We start from the raw sequence: 15,899 nt of genomic DNA on the forward strand, positions 1-15,899 counted from the left end.
CTGTGTTGGATATGTTCTGTAATCTTTCAAAGTCTGGTTATGAAAGATATCCTGAAACCACTTGGCCAGTATCACTCTTGCATCGGACAGTGTGTATATTTGATTCACTACATTGCTGGAATTGCAGATCTTTTGTTAACATTCATTTTCCCCATTACTGCCATAGTAGTGCTGTATATGAGAGTACTGGTGGTGGCTGTGTCTCAGGCTCGTGCCATGAGGTCTCAAATTGCAGCTGTCCCACTCCAGCAAGCGAAAGTAACTGCTAAAAAATCTGAGCTGAAAGCAGCCAGGACTATTGGTGTTCTTTTAGTTGTGTTTCTAGTATGTCTTTGCCCATATTATTATGTCGATCTTGCAGGCCAAGTGATGAACACTTCATCTGCTACCTTTGTATTGTGTTTATATTACTTTAACTCCTGTCTGAACCCTCTGATCTATGCCTTTTTTTACCCCTGGTTCAGAAAATCTATGAAGCTGATTGTTACACTAAAGATCCTGCAGACTGACTCGTGTGAGGCCAACATACTGTAGAGACACTGCATGCTTTCTGCTCTGGAGAGGATGTGGGTGTTATTGATTATGTTGCAGGACTTGCAGATGTTATTATGTCATTCATCTGTCCTGTTTTTGTCATCATAGCTGCTTAGGGTTTGTTATTGTTCATGTTCTTTGGAAAAAGCACTGCCTCTATGATTAACTGTGGAGTCTGCAAGCATCACGCCCATGAAACACTTTTTTCCCTGCTGTCTCTGTCCTCCAGCACAGTAGACTTGATAAGAAACTGTGAGTTTAAAGCCCCAGCATCTAGGTGTAATTTGAAGCTGTTTATTTTCACAGATGTAGAACAATGTAGGTAAGTCTGCACATGACTGAAGTCTGCAACCCACTGACACTTTGTACTCTATTGTACTCTATCTGACTTTGTGCCTGTATTGCAGCTATTTTCTATGTTAACGCCCTCAAACGTTTAAAACAGTTAACTATAAACAGTAACACTAGAACCTGAGGAATTAATAAGAATTGTTATGGTTACTGTTAATTTATTTGTATGTAAAAACGAAAATTACACAATTTACAATAAAAAACTAATTTTAGCATACCAGCCAAATAATAATAACCTTGACTTTTGGTCTGATGAATGTCATTTTAGGGGAGATTTCTTGCGACTTCAATAAAGAGGGCATGATTTTACAAGTCGGCAGCAGTTACTGAATAAATTGAACATGACCACACATACAGTAAGATAAGTAGCATGTCAGGAACCGGCTATAGGTCAGAGTACTGAGACATGAAATGAATATGTAGAAACAGGCAGTTATGGACAAATGCAAAAGATTTAAGCAACATTTAAAGTGTTGTCACAGCCAGTGACCTGACAACTGACTAGAAAATTAAGCATGCTGAACAGAATATTAGGCCTGGAGATGTATTAAAACTTTCATTATGATTCTGTATCACAAATGTGCATCATTATTAATAATCACTTATTTACACATTTCATTATCATCACATACAAAGAGTGCGCAAAAGCATAAAAACTGAATGTGGTTAAGAGGATAATACACTCTGGAAATACCCCAAAACACCAGTAGAATCAGTAAATACACAGAAGCAGGAGAGGCTGAGAAATTCAGACTCCAACATACAAGTAACTCTTGTTTAAAAGTTTTTCTACGGGGAATTTTAGGGGATTTCCAGCTTTCAGTAAGAACAGTCCTTGTAGGTGGAGTATGACACCCTCGTAAGAAGGGAAAAAGGGATACTTTTAGACAATAAGGTGGAGATTCACCAGATTGCAAGAAGAGAGAGAGAAGAGAGTTATAAAATTTGATATCAATTTATAAACAGATGCAAAATGTTCAGACTGGTCTCCATTCAAACATGACAAAATATGGCATTTGTACAGGCAGCAACATACAAATCATTTTACATTTTAGATTACACAGATAAACTTAACTTACTGTAATCATGTTACTTTATTTACTGTTTAACTGTCTTTTCCAACGCCTAATCGGTAAGTGTTTAGCCCTAAACTTAGGTCATTGTTTTTTTTACCCTAAAATCACAGAAAATGCACCTTTTTCACAACCGTGAATCATATGTGATGTTTTTACTTTGAGCCACGAAATGCTCATAAATGACATTTTTTACAAACTCTTATATGAGTCGTTATAGGCGGTCCTGACAAATGGTCTATTCTGTCGTTTAGTTTGGAGATCTTGTTGGAAATGTTACATTTTTTGTAGTTATTGTAAAGAATCAACTCTTTTTGCCTTCAACTCTGACCGGCTCAAGATAAGTTGTTGGGGTTTTTTTTTGAGTGAGAAATCTTTCCTGATAGAGGCTGAATGTTCACACAGCTTTGGAAGGCAGTTCATCTCTATGCCTCCTCCGACACTGGGTTATATATTATCTCTTGCTGTCTGATAAACATTACATATATTTTTATTTGCACACATGCTCCTAATTACCATAGCAGTTTTATTTAACCTTGTGTTGTGTATGATGATACTCGTGTGATTATTCAACTAAACTCTGAATTTACTGGAAACACAGCTCATACATTTAATTTTAGGGAGTTATAATTTTGATATTGCACATCCACATTGTATCTGAGAGACACTCAGACTGGAGCGATTAAATCACAGAGCTCATTTCATACACACTGCAAAAAAAGAAAAGTAGGGTGAACTCAAAATTTCAAGGCAACAAACTTCGATACATTTTTAAGTTTAACAAATAAACTAAATATTTTAAGTTTTGTTTTTGAGTTTGCTCAACTCTGAATTCAGATTTTTGTCAACTCAACTATAAGTTGTACTAACTTATAATTTTACATTGTAATAACTTTTAATCCTTACTTCTGCTAACTTCTGCAAGGTGCTGAATTGGCACGATTGTAACGCCGCTATGAAATGTCAGCTAATGTTGCGACCACAATTTTGAGTTAGCATCGATACGCTAATGGCTACTCTTGTAGCTGTAACAAGCAGCGCCGCTAGCATCAGTTAGCCGCTAGCTTTCGCTGATGACCGAATTTCACCGCTTTCCCGCATTTCACAACAAAGAAATAAGAGTTATCAGAACTATTGTCCCTTGTTTTGAACCCCAACCTAAAGATATAGGTAACAACAACTCACCAACTTGTTTTTGAGCAGACAACTGGCTTCCTTTGTTGTGCTAACTTACATTATTGCCCTAAATGTCAATAATTTATATTTCCAAGTTTTACCAACTTAAATCACTGTTTTAGGACAAAAAATACAAGTTGGCTTTTTTGCAGTGCAGACAAACAGCTCAACCTTTAAGAGCAGAGCAGCTGCAGCCTGTGATACATTAGAGCAGGAATCTGAAGTCAAAAATAGCCCTAGACAATCACATAGGTAATTAATATTATATGTATTTTGGAGAATTTGGGATGATTTAAGCGGTCCAGTTTGTCTGTTTAATGGCTGCAACCATAAACGTCTCGGTCCAGCCTCAACAAGAGTCTTTGACAAAGTAATCAATATCAATGAATGCCAGTTTTTCTTTTACTATTTGTGCTCTGACATCCAACAACACAGCAACATATCCTAAACCCCTGAAACTCTTCTGTTCCAAACTGCTGTGCCACTATGATAAAATGCTCCATGATCCTCAAAATGAGTTTGCTGTTACTGAGTCAAAGAGGTAAAGTCAACACTGCAAAAAAGTTGTCTAAAAACAAGATAAAACAGTAAATCTGAGGGAAATGATCTTGCTGCATGGACAGATAATTTCACTTGACAAGATTTCTTAAATGAAGATTATTAAATCTAGAAATAAACATGTTGTACGCTTAAAATAAGAAATTACTTCTTTACTCTTAAAAGAAGACAAATTAAAGCTGCAAGCAGCGATGAACTGGCCCGAGCAGAGTGCACTGCAATTTATTTGTTTCTTGCCAAGATAAAAAAAAAACCTTTAGATTTAGAAGTGTTAGATAATTTATCTTGTTTTAAGAGTTAATTTCTTATTTTTTAAGCGTTCAACATGCTTATTTCTAGATTTAACAATCTTAATTTAAGAAATCTTGTCAAGTGAAATCATCTGTCCATGCAGAAAGATCATTCCCCTCAGATTTAGTGCTTTTATCTGGTTTTCAGACACCCCGTTTTTGAAGTGAACAGGCTGGAGAAACATTATTTTCATATGTTAATAATTTAATTTTACATTATTCTGCATTTGTGTCTTATTAACATTTTATTAATGATTCTATAAAACAGGACTTCAAAACATGCCTTGGTGGTAAACATGATGTTTTTTGTTCAACAGGGCCACTTTGATGCCTGCATGTCATTTAGTGACTTAAAGCTCCACAGTTGTTTTTCTTCAGGATTATCTGTTGATGGACAGATGTTTCTGTCAAGCCTGTGAAGCAGGTTTTTAACAGCTAAATATAAAATCCATTGTGATATCTAACAAGGGACGGATTAAATGACAAAAAAAGGATTAGTCTCGTTCCTTTACTCTGTTTCCATATTCTTTCATTTTAAAGTGGAACCAGTGATGCTGCATACTACCTCTGTGGATCTGGTTGTCAGAATTTTGAATTAAGTTTATTTGTGTGTTTGGGAAAAGAAGCTCAGTTTTAATATTAAAATAAACAGCTGGATATCAAATACTAGACTGGAATGATTTTGTAAACATTGATTGTGGAACTTATCTGAGACTTTTTAGAGCTGATGACTTGTGTTTCTGATGCTGGGATATTCTGTGAAAAGGCGACTCACTAAAGTCTGCTCAAGCTATTTAGTAGTTATACTTTGGGTTACAATAACATGCTGCAGATGTATTGGTTTTGTAGCCAAGGCTAATGTGGGACCCCTGTCCCTGGTTAGGCATTTATGCCCATAAAACACATTTAAACATATAATCATTGCCAAGAATACATTATTTGAATAGGCACATAACAAATAGTGACAAACATGAGAAAGTATCTTATAGATTTTAAAACAAACTTACAATTTACATCACATTACAGTAATTGTACATGTTGCATATGTGAGAATGCAATATATGAGCATAATGTAATTAGTGTTTCTTTCATGCACGCAGTCTGTGAACCACCACATATTGTCAGAGATCTTCAACGCCAACTGCATTTTTTTTTACTTGTCCACGGATCCCTAAATATATTTTACTGACTCATAAGACTTCATGACAGTGGCTTCCCACTCTCTATGCCATGATGGCGTCACAGGAGTCAGCCTGCAGGATCTTTAGTGTAACAATCAGCTTAATAGATTTTCTGAACCACGGGTAAAAAAGGGCATAGATCAGAGGGTTCAGACAGGAGTTAACATAAAACAAACATATTACAAAGGCATTAGTTGAAGCATTGAGCATGGTGTCCTGGCCTGTTAGTGTCATACAAAAATATGGGCAGACACATATAAGAAACACAACAATAACAACACCAAGAGTCCTGGCTGCTTTCAGCTCAGATTTCATCACAGTTATTTTGACTGATTGTTGGACTGTGACAGCTGCAACATGAGACCTCATGGCACGAGCCTGAGACACAGCCACCACAAACACTCTCAAATACAGAACTATGATGACAGTGACCGGACCGAGAAAAGACAGAAAAAGATCTGCAATCCCTGCAACATAACCAATAACAACCACACACTCTCCAATACAAGAGTTATACCTGCCTGGATGTTTTAGGTTTTCCTTTAGCAGCAGACTGTGAAAAAGAACAGCAAATATCCAACATAGACAAACACAGACTTGAACTCTTTTTTGTGTGACTTTGTCGACGTAATGCAGAGACTCACAAATAGCCACATAGCGGTCAATGGATATGAGCACCATTGTACCTATAGATGCAGAGGTAATAATATAGTCAAGAACATAATACAGAATACACATGAGGTAACCAAGGAACCAACAGCCATCTGTAACCATACTTTGAAAGAACATGAGGAGACCCACAAAGAAATCTGAGACAGCCAGAGAGAGGAGGAGGAGGTTGGTGGGAGTGTGGAGCTGCCTGGAGAGAAAAGAGAGAAACATACTTTGCTTCATCAATTATCATATAAGCAGATAAAAGCCATCACTTAAACATAAATCCATTGCAGTGTTAGAATAAACCATTTCTTTCTGTACACTAGCAGTTTCATAAATCAATAAAACATTTGACTACTTGAAGTGTGAGATGGAGATGATGACCAACAGGTTGAGAGTCACAGTGAGCAGAGAGATAGAGGACAGCAGGATGTAAGCCAGCATGGACACAGCATGGGGACGCTGCATCTTTCTGCAGGAGGAGTTGGGGAGATGTGGAAAGCAAAATTCAGATTCTTTGAGGGTTTTCATCCTCAGAAAGAGAGGTTGCGAGACACTGCTGAGCTCTGACAGCTTTCTGTCTGAAGCTCTCCGTCAAACAGCTGATTCATCTCCTATATATGTATAAATCCCTCCTCCCTCTTTCTTTCTGGAGAGAACTTTTTTTCACTAGCAGTAACTTAATTTCTCCCTTCTTACTTCTTTAAGAATCTTTACTCGCCCATCCCTCTTTCTTTCTTAACAATGGTCATTTCCAAGTTGCTCTGCATCGGTGAATAGCCCAATAGTGTAGAAGAAATTGAAGACACAGGGTCAAATGGTGTTGTATTATTATTATAACGGACCCTGCAACCTATTCTCAGACTACTCTGTGCATCAAAAGTTGGACTAATGAGCACAAGTTCATTGCAACAGCCAGAGAAAATGGCCTCAACAAACAAGCAAAACTTAGTTTGCAAGACAGCAAATTATGTCTTCTTCAAACACCTTTCTCCATAATCCTTCCCATTTGTGGTGTGTACTGGGCAGTAGATAAGTCATAGATAATCAGCAAGGACTAGGAACAAGTTTTGACCTGTAATCAATGATTCTGTTGATGTGTCTTATTTAAGTGTAATTGGTGTAATATTTGTGTAGCCACCTCACTTCACAAGTTGAATGTTAATCTTGCTAAACAAAGACATTAAGTAGTATGTGCAAACTAACTCCACTAACTTATTTGATTTGCTTACACATTAATTTCTCCAGCATCCCAGGTGAGGCTGGGGACATGGAGTCCAAATGGGCCATGTTCAAAGACTCAATTGTTTGCGCGGCTGGTAGGAGCTGTGGTCTGAAGGTCGTCGGTGCCTGTCATGGCGGCAACCCAAGAACTATCAAGCTGAAGAAGGAGGCCTTTCGGGCTTAGTTGGCCGAGGGGTCTCTGGAAGCAGCAAACAGGTACCGTTCGGCCAGAAGGGCTGCAGCTGCGGCAGTCGCTGAAGCAAAAACTCAGGTATGGGAGGAATTCAGGGAGGCTATGGAGGAGGACTTTTGGTCGGCCTCAAAGAGGTTCTGGAAAACCGTCGGGCGACTCAGGAAGGGGAAGCAGGGCTTGGCCCAAGCTGTGTTCAGCGGGGGAGGAGACCTGCTGACCCGACCTTGGGATGTTGCCGGACGGTGGCAAGAGCACTTTGAGGAACTCCTTAATCCAGCCAACATGTACTCTGTGGAAGAGGCTCAGGGGAAGACTCATCAGTATCCCTGGCAGAAGTCACTGAGGTAGTCAAGAAGCTACCCGGCGGCAAACCACCAGGGTTGGATGAGATTCGCCTTGAGATGCTGAAGGCTCTGGACACTGTTGGGCTGTCTTGGTTGACACGCCTCTTCAGTGTCACGTGGGGGTCTGGGACAGTGCCAGTGGAGTGGCAGACAGGGGTGGTGGTCCCCAATTTTAAAAAAAGGGGGACTGGAGGGTGTGTTCCAATTACCGTGGAATCACATTGCTCAAGCCTGATTTCCACCGGGAGCGTTACAGCCGTGGAACGGCTGCACCGCGGTCACCGTTGCTGATCGCTGCCACTCTAATCAATGAGAGCATTTCCACTGGGCACGCTGCGGAACGTTACAGCAATGTCTCAGCCGCGGCTCTCCGCGAGCATTAGGTAGCATTTCTATTTTTTCCGCGAGCCGCTGCTAAACCTCGTAAATCTCAACAGAGCAGATAGCACCAGACAGGAAGTCCCACTCAGAATCAACGTAATACACTTCCACCCCTGTGGAGTGTATAATTCCTGGAAGGTGCCTGTGAGCGGCTTTGTGTCATTTAAATGTGTTGTCATTATTAATAAAGATACAAAGATCATCTCCGCTCTCTGTCATTACAGCTAAAGAACCCACGGTGGCATCAGAGTACGCCACAGCCCCCTTTCAAAATAAAACACAATACGCAGTTCATGCAGCCTAAAACTACTTCACATCAACATTATGTTATGACCGAGGCACCAGATCAGCAATCAGTCAATCAGTCAATCAATCAAAGGGTCTCAGAGGATCGGCGACACGAACGACAAGAGACTGATTGTTGAAGTGGAACATCATACAATCATTTATGACATAACATGTTGTTTTTATAAGGATAGATGGTCAGATCAACAGATCTTCCATGTCAGAGAAGCAAAGTAAGCTGTTGGTTGTTGTTGTTGTTGTTTACTTTATACACACAGTTTATCACAGGATCTCGCGGTCTCCCGTATGTTCAGGATTAACGAGTGTTCTCGTTATCTCGCGTGTATATGGCTGGCTCGCTATGCTGCTGTTCCGCGGCCGTAACGCACCCGGTGTGAATTGACGACGGGCAGAAGACGGAGTAAAACAGCTACGGAGCCGTTCCGCGGCTGTAACGCGCCCGGTGGAAATCCCCAGTCAGCCTCCCCGGGAAAGTCGACTCCAGGGTGCTGGAAAGGAGGCTCCAGCCGATTGTCAAACCTCAGATTCAGGAGGAACAATGCGGCTACCGTCCTGGCCGTGGAACAACGGACCAGCTCTTCACCCCTGCAAGACTTCTGGAGGGGTCATGGGAGTTTGCTCATCCAGTCTACATGTGTTTTGTGAATTTGGAGAAGGCATACAACCCTGTCCCCCGGGGGGTCTTGTGGGGGGTACTGCAGGAATATGGAGTACCGGGCTCGTTGCTACAAACTATCTGGTCGCTATATAACCAAAGTGAGAGCTGTGTTCGCATACTAGGGACAACATCAAACATGTTCCCAGTTGGTGTTGGACACAGTTAGTGTTGCCCCTTGTCTCCGATTCTGTTCGTGGTATTCACGGACAGGATCTCAAGGCGCAGCCAGGGGGAGGAAGGGATCCAGTTTGGTGACCTCAGAATTGCGGATGGTTGATGGTTCTTTTGGCTTCATCAGATCGGGACCTCCAGCACTCGTTGGGGTGGTTTGCAGCCAAGTGCGAAGCGGTTGGCATGAAAGTCAGCACCTCCAAGTCTAAGGCCATGGTTATCTGCCAGAAAACAGTGGATTGCCCCCTCTGGGTGGAGAGAGGAACTGCCTCAAGCGAAGGAGTTCAAGTATCTTGGGGTCTTGTTCACGGAGAACAAGAACGGAGAACGGAGCATGAACGGAGCATGAGATGAACATGCGGTTTGGTGCAGCGTCACCAGTGATGTGGGCGTTGTACTGGATCGTTGTGGTGAAGGAGTAGCTGAGCAGGAAGACAAAGCTCTCAATTTACCGGCCAATCTATGTTCCAACCCTCACCTATGGTCATGAGCTTTGGGTAGTGACCGAAAGAACAAGATCGCGGATACAAGTGGCTGAAATTAGTTTCCTCCGTAGGGTGGCTGGGATCAGCCTTAGAGACAGGGTGAGTAGCTCAGACATCCGGAGGGAGCAGGGACTTGAGTTCAATGACAGAACACAGAATCTATCAAGTTTTACCTGTGTATTGCACAAACTGAGTCCATATCTATACGAGGTTATCCATGTTCATAGCGTAACAGTTACGAATAGCTTCAGTCTGGTATCACTGTCCTAAAAAAGTAGCTCTAGGTTGTCTTGTGTTTTGCTGTTAACAAAGGAGCGTAGGAGGAGAAGACACAGGGTTAAATGGTGTCATATTCTTGGGGTACAACACATGTGTAACTGGAGCTGCGATGTTTGAGAGTTAGAGCAGATACTAGAAGAAAAGGTTGCTCATGTGGCTCGCTCAGCCTGACAGAACCAAGGTGTTCTATGGTTGTGCCACCTGTTGAGCCTTTCGGCAGGTACAGGCTGGGTTTTACTGCACATGTGTTGAACCACAAGAATATAACACCATTTGACCCTGTGTCTTCAACTTCTTCTACACTATTGGGCTATTCCCCAATGTAGAGCAACTTGGAAATGACCATTGTTAAGAAAGAAAGAGGGATGGGTGAGTAAAGTTTCTTAAAGAAGTAAGAAGGGAGAAATTAAGTCACTGCTAGTGAAAAAAAAGTTCTCACCAGAGAGAAAGAGGGAGGAGGGATTTATACATATATAGGAGATGAATCAGCTGTTTGACGGAGAGCTTCAGACAGAAAGCTGTCAGAGCTCAGCAGTGTCTCGCAACCTCTCTTTCTGAGGATGAAAACCCTTGAAGAATCTGAACTTTGCTTTCCACATCTCCTCAACTCCTCCTGCAGAAGGATGCAGCGTCCCCATGCTGTGTCCATGCTGGCTTACATCCTGCTGTCCTCTATCTCTCTGCTCACTGTGACTCTCAACCTGTTGGTCATCATCTCCATCTCACACTTCAAGTAGTCAAATGTTTTATTGATTTATGAAACTGCTAGTGTACAGAAAGAAATGGTTTATTCTAACACTGCAATGGATTTATGTTTAAGTGATGGCTTTTATCTGCTTATATGATAATTGGTGAAGCAAAGTATGTTTCTCTCTTTTCTCTCCAGGCAGCTCCAAACTCCCACCAACCTCCTCCTCCTCTCTCTGGCTGTCTCAGATTTCTTTGTGGGTCTCCTTATGTTCTTTCAAATTATGCTTACAGATGGCTGCTGGTTCCTCGGTGACCTCATGTGTATTCTGTATTATGTTCTTGACTATATTATTACCTCTGCATCTATAGGTACAATGGTGCTCATATCCATTGACCGCTATGTGGCTATTTGTGACCCTCTGCATTACATCGACAAAGTCACACAAAAAAGAGTTCAAGTCTGTGTTTGTCTATGTTGGATATTTGCTGTTCTTTTTCACAGTCTGCTGCTAAAGGAAAACCTAAAACATCCAGGCAGGTATAACTCTTGTATTGGAGAGTGTGTGGTTGTTATTGGTTATGTTGCAGGGATTGCAGATCTTTTTCTGTCTTTTCTCGGTCCGGTCACTGTCATCATAGTTCTGTATTTGAGAGTGTTTGTGGTGGCTGTGTCTCAGGCTCGTGCCATGAGGTCTCATGTTGCAGCTGTCACAGTCCAACAATCAGTCAAAATAACTGTGATGAAATCTGAGCTGAAAGCAGCCAGGACTCTTGGTGTTGTTATTGTCGTGTTTCTTATATGTGTCTGCCCATATTTTTGTGTTGCACTAACAGGCCAGGACACCATGCTCAATGCTTCATCTGCTGCCTTTGTAATATGTTTGTTTTATTTTAACTCCTGTCTGAACCCTCTGATCTATGCCCTTTTTTACCGCTGGTTCAGAAAATCTATTAAGCTGATTGTTACACTAAAGATCCTGCAGGCTGACTCCTGTGAGGCCAACATGGCATAGAGAGTGGGAAGCCACTGTCATGAAGTCTTGTGAGTCAGTAAAATATATTTAGGGATCCATGGACAAGTTAAAAAAAATGCAGTTGGCGTTGAAGATTTCTGACAATATGTGGTGGTTCACAGACTGCGTGCACGAAAGAAACACTAATAACATTATGCTCATATATTGCATTCTCACATATGTATATGCAACATGTACAATGACTGTAATGTGATGTAAATTGTAAGTTTGTTTTTAAAATCAATAAGATAGTTTCATGTTTGTCACTATTTGTTATGTGCCAATTTAAATAATATTTTCTTGGCAATGATTATATGTTTAAATGTGTTTTATGGACATAAATGCCTAACCAGGGACAGGGGTCTCACATTAGCCCTGGCGACAAAACCAATACATCTGCAACATGTTATTGTAACCCAAAGTATAACTAATAAATAACTTGAGCAGACTTTAGTGAGTCGCCTTTTCACAGAATATCCCAGCAGCTGCACTTACTTCTCAGTTAGTTGAGCAGAAACATAAGTCATCAGGTTTAAAAAGTCTCAAATAAGTCTCACAACCAATGTTTGCAAAATCGATTTAGTCTAATTACGAGAAGAACACGTAAATAATATTTAAAAATATTTTACCTCCAGCTGTTTATTTCATATCTAAACTGAGCTTTAACCTCTCTTTGATGAGAAAAGAGAGAGATAAGGGAGGAGATCTGGTTCTTTAAAGTGTACTCTCTATGGTGTCAAAGGTCTCCTGACCAATGAGATGAACACACATCTGTAGGTTTCATGAAAGCAAGGCATCATGGAAGGAGAAACCTCTGGTTGTGTTCCTTGCCAGACGACCAAAATGGAGGTGAGATGCCATTTTGTGAGGTAAATGGAAATGCTGCTGCATTTTAATCCAGTTAAAAGTTAAAATTCACAAATTAATTAAAGACATGTGACAAGATTCCAACAAGTTACAGAAGACGGCCCTAGAAGAAAAGGATTTTGATAGTACAGATCAGAAACATCTATCGGGTTGACAACCAGGGATCAGACACATAAATTGAGTTGGGCCAGCAGAGTGACAATGCAGGGACTTGAGTTCAATGACGGAACACAGAATCTATCAAGTTTTACCTCTGTATTGCACAAAGTGCGTACATATCTATACATCAAGATCTTATTCAGGTTCATAGCATAACAGTTACCAAGAGCTTCGGTCTAGTATGGCTGTCCTAAAAAAGTAGCTCTAGGTTGTCTTGTGTTTTGCTGTTAACAAAGGAGCGTAGGAGGAGAAGACACAGGGTTAAATGGTGTCATATTCTTGGGGTACAACACATGTGCAGTGTAACAGGAGCTGCGATGTTCGAGAGTTAGAGCAGATGGCAGAAAGATGGTTTCCGCCCAGGTGCTCAGGTGGCTCGCTCAGCCTGACAGAACCAAGGTGTTCTATGGTTGTGCCACCTGTTGAGCCTTTCAGCAGGTACAGGCCTGATTTTACTGCACATGTGTTGTACTACAAGAATGTAACACCATTTGACACCATGTTTTCACCTTCTTCTACACTATTGGGCTATTCCCCGATGGAGAGCAACTTGGAAATGACCATTGTTGAGAAAGAAAGAGGGATGGGCGAGTAAAGATTCTTAAAGAAGCTGCTCATATCCATTGACTGCTCTCTCTAATTTATACATAGAAACGTAGGAAAATTTGTTTTCACACTCACAATCCTCTGGTAAAGCTATCAGAGTTATAGTTTGGGTGTAGAATGCACAGATGATCCACCAACACACACCAACAGCCCCATTGGCTCCCATATTAAAAACGCAGGAAGATTTCTGTAGAAAAGCATATTTAACAGTTTTTCATATCGCTCTTACAAAGCTATTTCTTAATTTTTCTTCACAAAAAACATATGTAGCTCAATGATAGGTATTATGGTTTTGTCAAAAATGCTTTCTATTCAAGGCCAGAAATTCCAGTCTGTCCACCTCTGGCTGCTGTCACTGTGAACAGCATTCTAACACTCTAATCGGAACATTCTACAGCAGCAGTTAATTCTGTTGATTGCTCTGCTCTGATTGGATGACCTCAAAGCCTTTCATCCTTTCATCCATCTCTCACAGAAAGAGAGAACCAGACACAAACACACACACACACACACACACACACTTTGAGGTTAAAGGGCATAGGTTGCTGTATAAATAAATACTTGAAAAGGAATGCTTGTTGTAGGTGTGCTCCTTGTTTATAATATAGTATCATAACATTACTAGTATTAATTGTTTGAAATCTCTGAAGAATCTCATCATAGTGTACACACACCGGCAGTAGCCCCCGTGGCCCTTTCAGAATTTCCCCGGAGGAAATTTTCTAGTTATGTAATTTGTACATATGTGATGATAAATATTGTGTTCTGTATTGTGCATATTACAGAATCATATTATAATGAAAGTTTACTGTAGGGAGGTGATGAAGATGACAACAGGGAGCATAGCAGGGAGGAGGGACTGCTGGAAAGAAGAAACAGCAGCAGTAAGGTAAATAACTCAGTTGTATAACAGAGAGGTTTGTTAAAGAGCTGCCAGAAGCCTCTGGCCTCCTCTCTCTGAGGATGGAGACTCTCGAAGGAGCTGAACTGTGCTTTCCGCAATTTGTCAACTTTTCCTGCAGGAAAACTACACCACCTCCGTCTGCTGCCATGCTCGCTCACATCCTGCTGTCCTGCATCTCTCTGCTCACTGCAGCTCTCAACCTGCTGGTCATCATCTCCATCACCCACTTCAGGCAGAGATAAACACTCAGCAATATTTACACTAATTGTCTTCTTTTTAATGTGAATGTACAAGCAACAATGATTCTCAGTTTTATAAGTCCTTACTAGAAGAGGATACAGTCAACCATTATGTTGAGCCTCAGCATTACTCCATGAAAGTCACAGAAAAAAGTAACAAGTTCAAGTCTGCAGTTGTCTGTAATCTTTTATTGTCTGGTTTTAAAAGATATTGGCAAATTAATGAAAAACAGAAACCCCAGAACAAATTCATAGCTATAAGAATGTCCTTTGATGTTATTCTTCCTCTCCAGGCAGCTCCACACCCCAACCAACCTCCTCCTCCTTTCCCTGGCTGTCTCTGACCTCCTCGTGGGCCTCCTGCTGATGCCAGTTGAAATCCTTCTTACAGAGAATTGCTGGCTCGTGGGCGACCTCATGTGTGCTCTGTATTATGTTGTAGATTTTATCATTACTTCTTCTTCTGTTGGGAATATGGTGCTCATATCAATTGATCGTTATCTGGCTATTTGTGACCCTCTGCGCTACACAACCACAGTCACTCTGGACAGAACAAAAAGCTGTGTTTGTCTGTGTTGGATCTGCTCCGTTCTCTATAATTGTCTCATTTTAAAGGACTTTCTGAGACAACCTGATTCACAGAATTCCTGCTACGGGGAGTGTGTAGTTGTCCTCAACCACATCACAGGAGCTGTTGACTTTGTCTTTACCTTTATTGGCCCCATTCTTGTCATCATAGTTCTGTATATGAGAGTGTTTGTGGTGGCGGTGTCTCAGGCTCGAGCCATGAGGTCTCATATTACAACTGTCTCACTTCAGGGTTCAGTGACAGTAACTGCCAGGAAGTCTGAGCTGAAAGCAGCCAGGACTCTTGGTGTTGTTGTAGTTGTGTTTCTAATATGTGTCTGTCCATATTACTCTCCATCCCTTATAGGTGAGAATATTGAAGACAGTAGTTTGTCCTCACCGATTGCAGTCTGGCTGCTGTATTTCAACTCATGTCTGAACCCTGTGATCTATGCCTTTTTTTACCCCTGGTTTAGAAAATCTATTAAACTAATTTTTACACTAAAGATACTGCAGCCGGACTCCTGTGATGCCAACATACTGTAGAGACAAACTGGTGAGAAAAGTCAACAAATCTATCCTTGGCAATGGAAATTTATGAACTGTTGTTTTTGAGTTTCTGATGTAAAGTCAAAAGGTGTCATGGCCGGAGAATCAGTCTTGTTCTTATCTGTTAATGTTTTTAAATATTCATGAATAATTGTCAGACAGTCACTTGTGTTCCTTATAATTATTTAATCTGAAACTATAATTTTAACAAGCTCCTGTAGTTCATATTGTGGCAGTGATATTAAATCATATTATATATATATAGATATTATATATATCAATATATAAGGCCTTTGGTGAACCCAGTGAACATTAGGATGTGCTTCAGTTTTATGCTGAAACCTTTCACAGACACAAAAATCAAGTTTTTATGGTTGCAAGCCACTTGTGTGACTTGATTTTTGCAATACGACTTTTACATGTTTAACCTTATGCACAGCAGGTCTA

At 40.8% G+C, this 15,899-nt stretch overlaps 3 protein-coding genes across 3 annotated transcripts; 2 read left to right on the forward strand and 1 right to left on the reverse strand.

Moving 5' to 3' along the window:
• Window positions 1-5,022: 5,022 nt before the first annotated feature.
• Window positions 5,023-6,348, reverse strand: LOC131978652 (trace amine-associated receptor 13c-like). Its single transcript, XM_059342361.1, has 2 exons — window positions 6,176-6,348; window positions 5,023-6,022 (listed from the first exon to the last, which is right to left on the reverse strand). Exons 1-2 carry the CDS (start codon window positions 6,346-6,348, stop codon window positions 5,206-5,208), a joined length of 990 nt encoding a protein of 329 aa, XP_059198344.1. The 3' UTR covers window positions 5,023-5,205.
• Window positions 6,349-10,418: 4,070 nt separating this feature from the next.
• LOC131978653 (trace amine-associated receptor 13c-like) lies at window positions 10,419-11,561 on the forward strand. Its single transcript, XM_059342362.1, has 2 exons — window positions 10,419-10,591; window positions 10,745-11,561. Exons 1-2 carry the CDS (start codon window positions 10,419-10,421, stop codon window positions 11,559-11,561), a joined length of 990 nt encoding a protein of 329 aa, XP_059198345.1.
• Window positions 11,562-14,156: 2,595 nt separating this feature from the next.
• On the forward strand, window positions 14,157-15,449 carry LOC131979491 (trace amine-associated receptor 13c-like). The gene is made up of 2 exons (XM_059343488.1): window positions 14,157-14,329; window positions 14,630-15,449. The coding sequence occupies exons 1-2, from the start codon at window positions 14,157-14,159 to the stop codon at window positions 15,447-15,449; spliced, it is 993 nt and encodes a 330-aa protein (XP_059199471.1).
• Window positions 15,450-15,899: the final 450 nt, after the last annotated feature.

This window comes from Centropristis striata, chromosome 10 (assembly GCF_030273125.1).
Source record: "Centropristis striata isolate RG_2023a ecotype Rhode Island chromosome 10, C.striata_1.0, whole genome shotgun sequence".
Lineage (NCBI taxonomy): Eukaryota > Metazoa > Chordata > Actinopteri > Perciformes > Serranidae > Centropristis > Centropristis striata.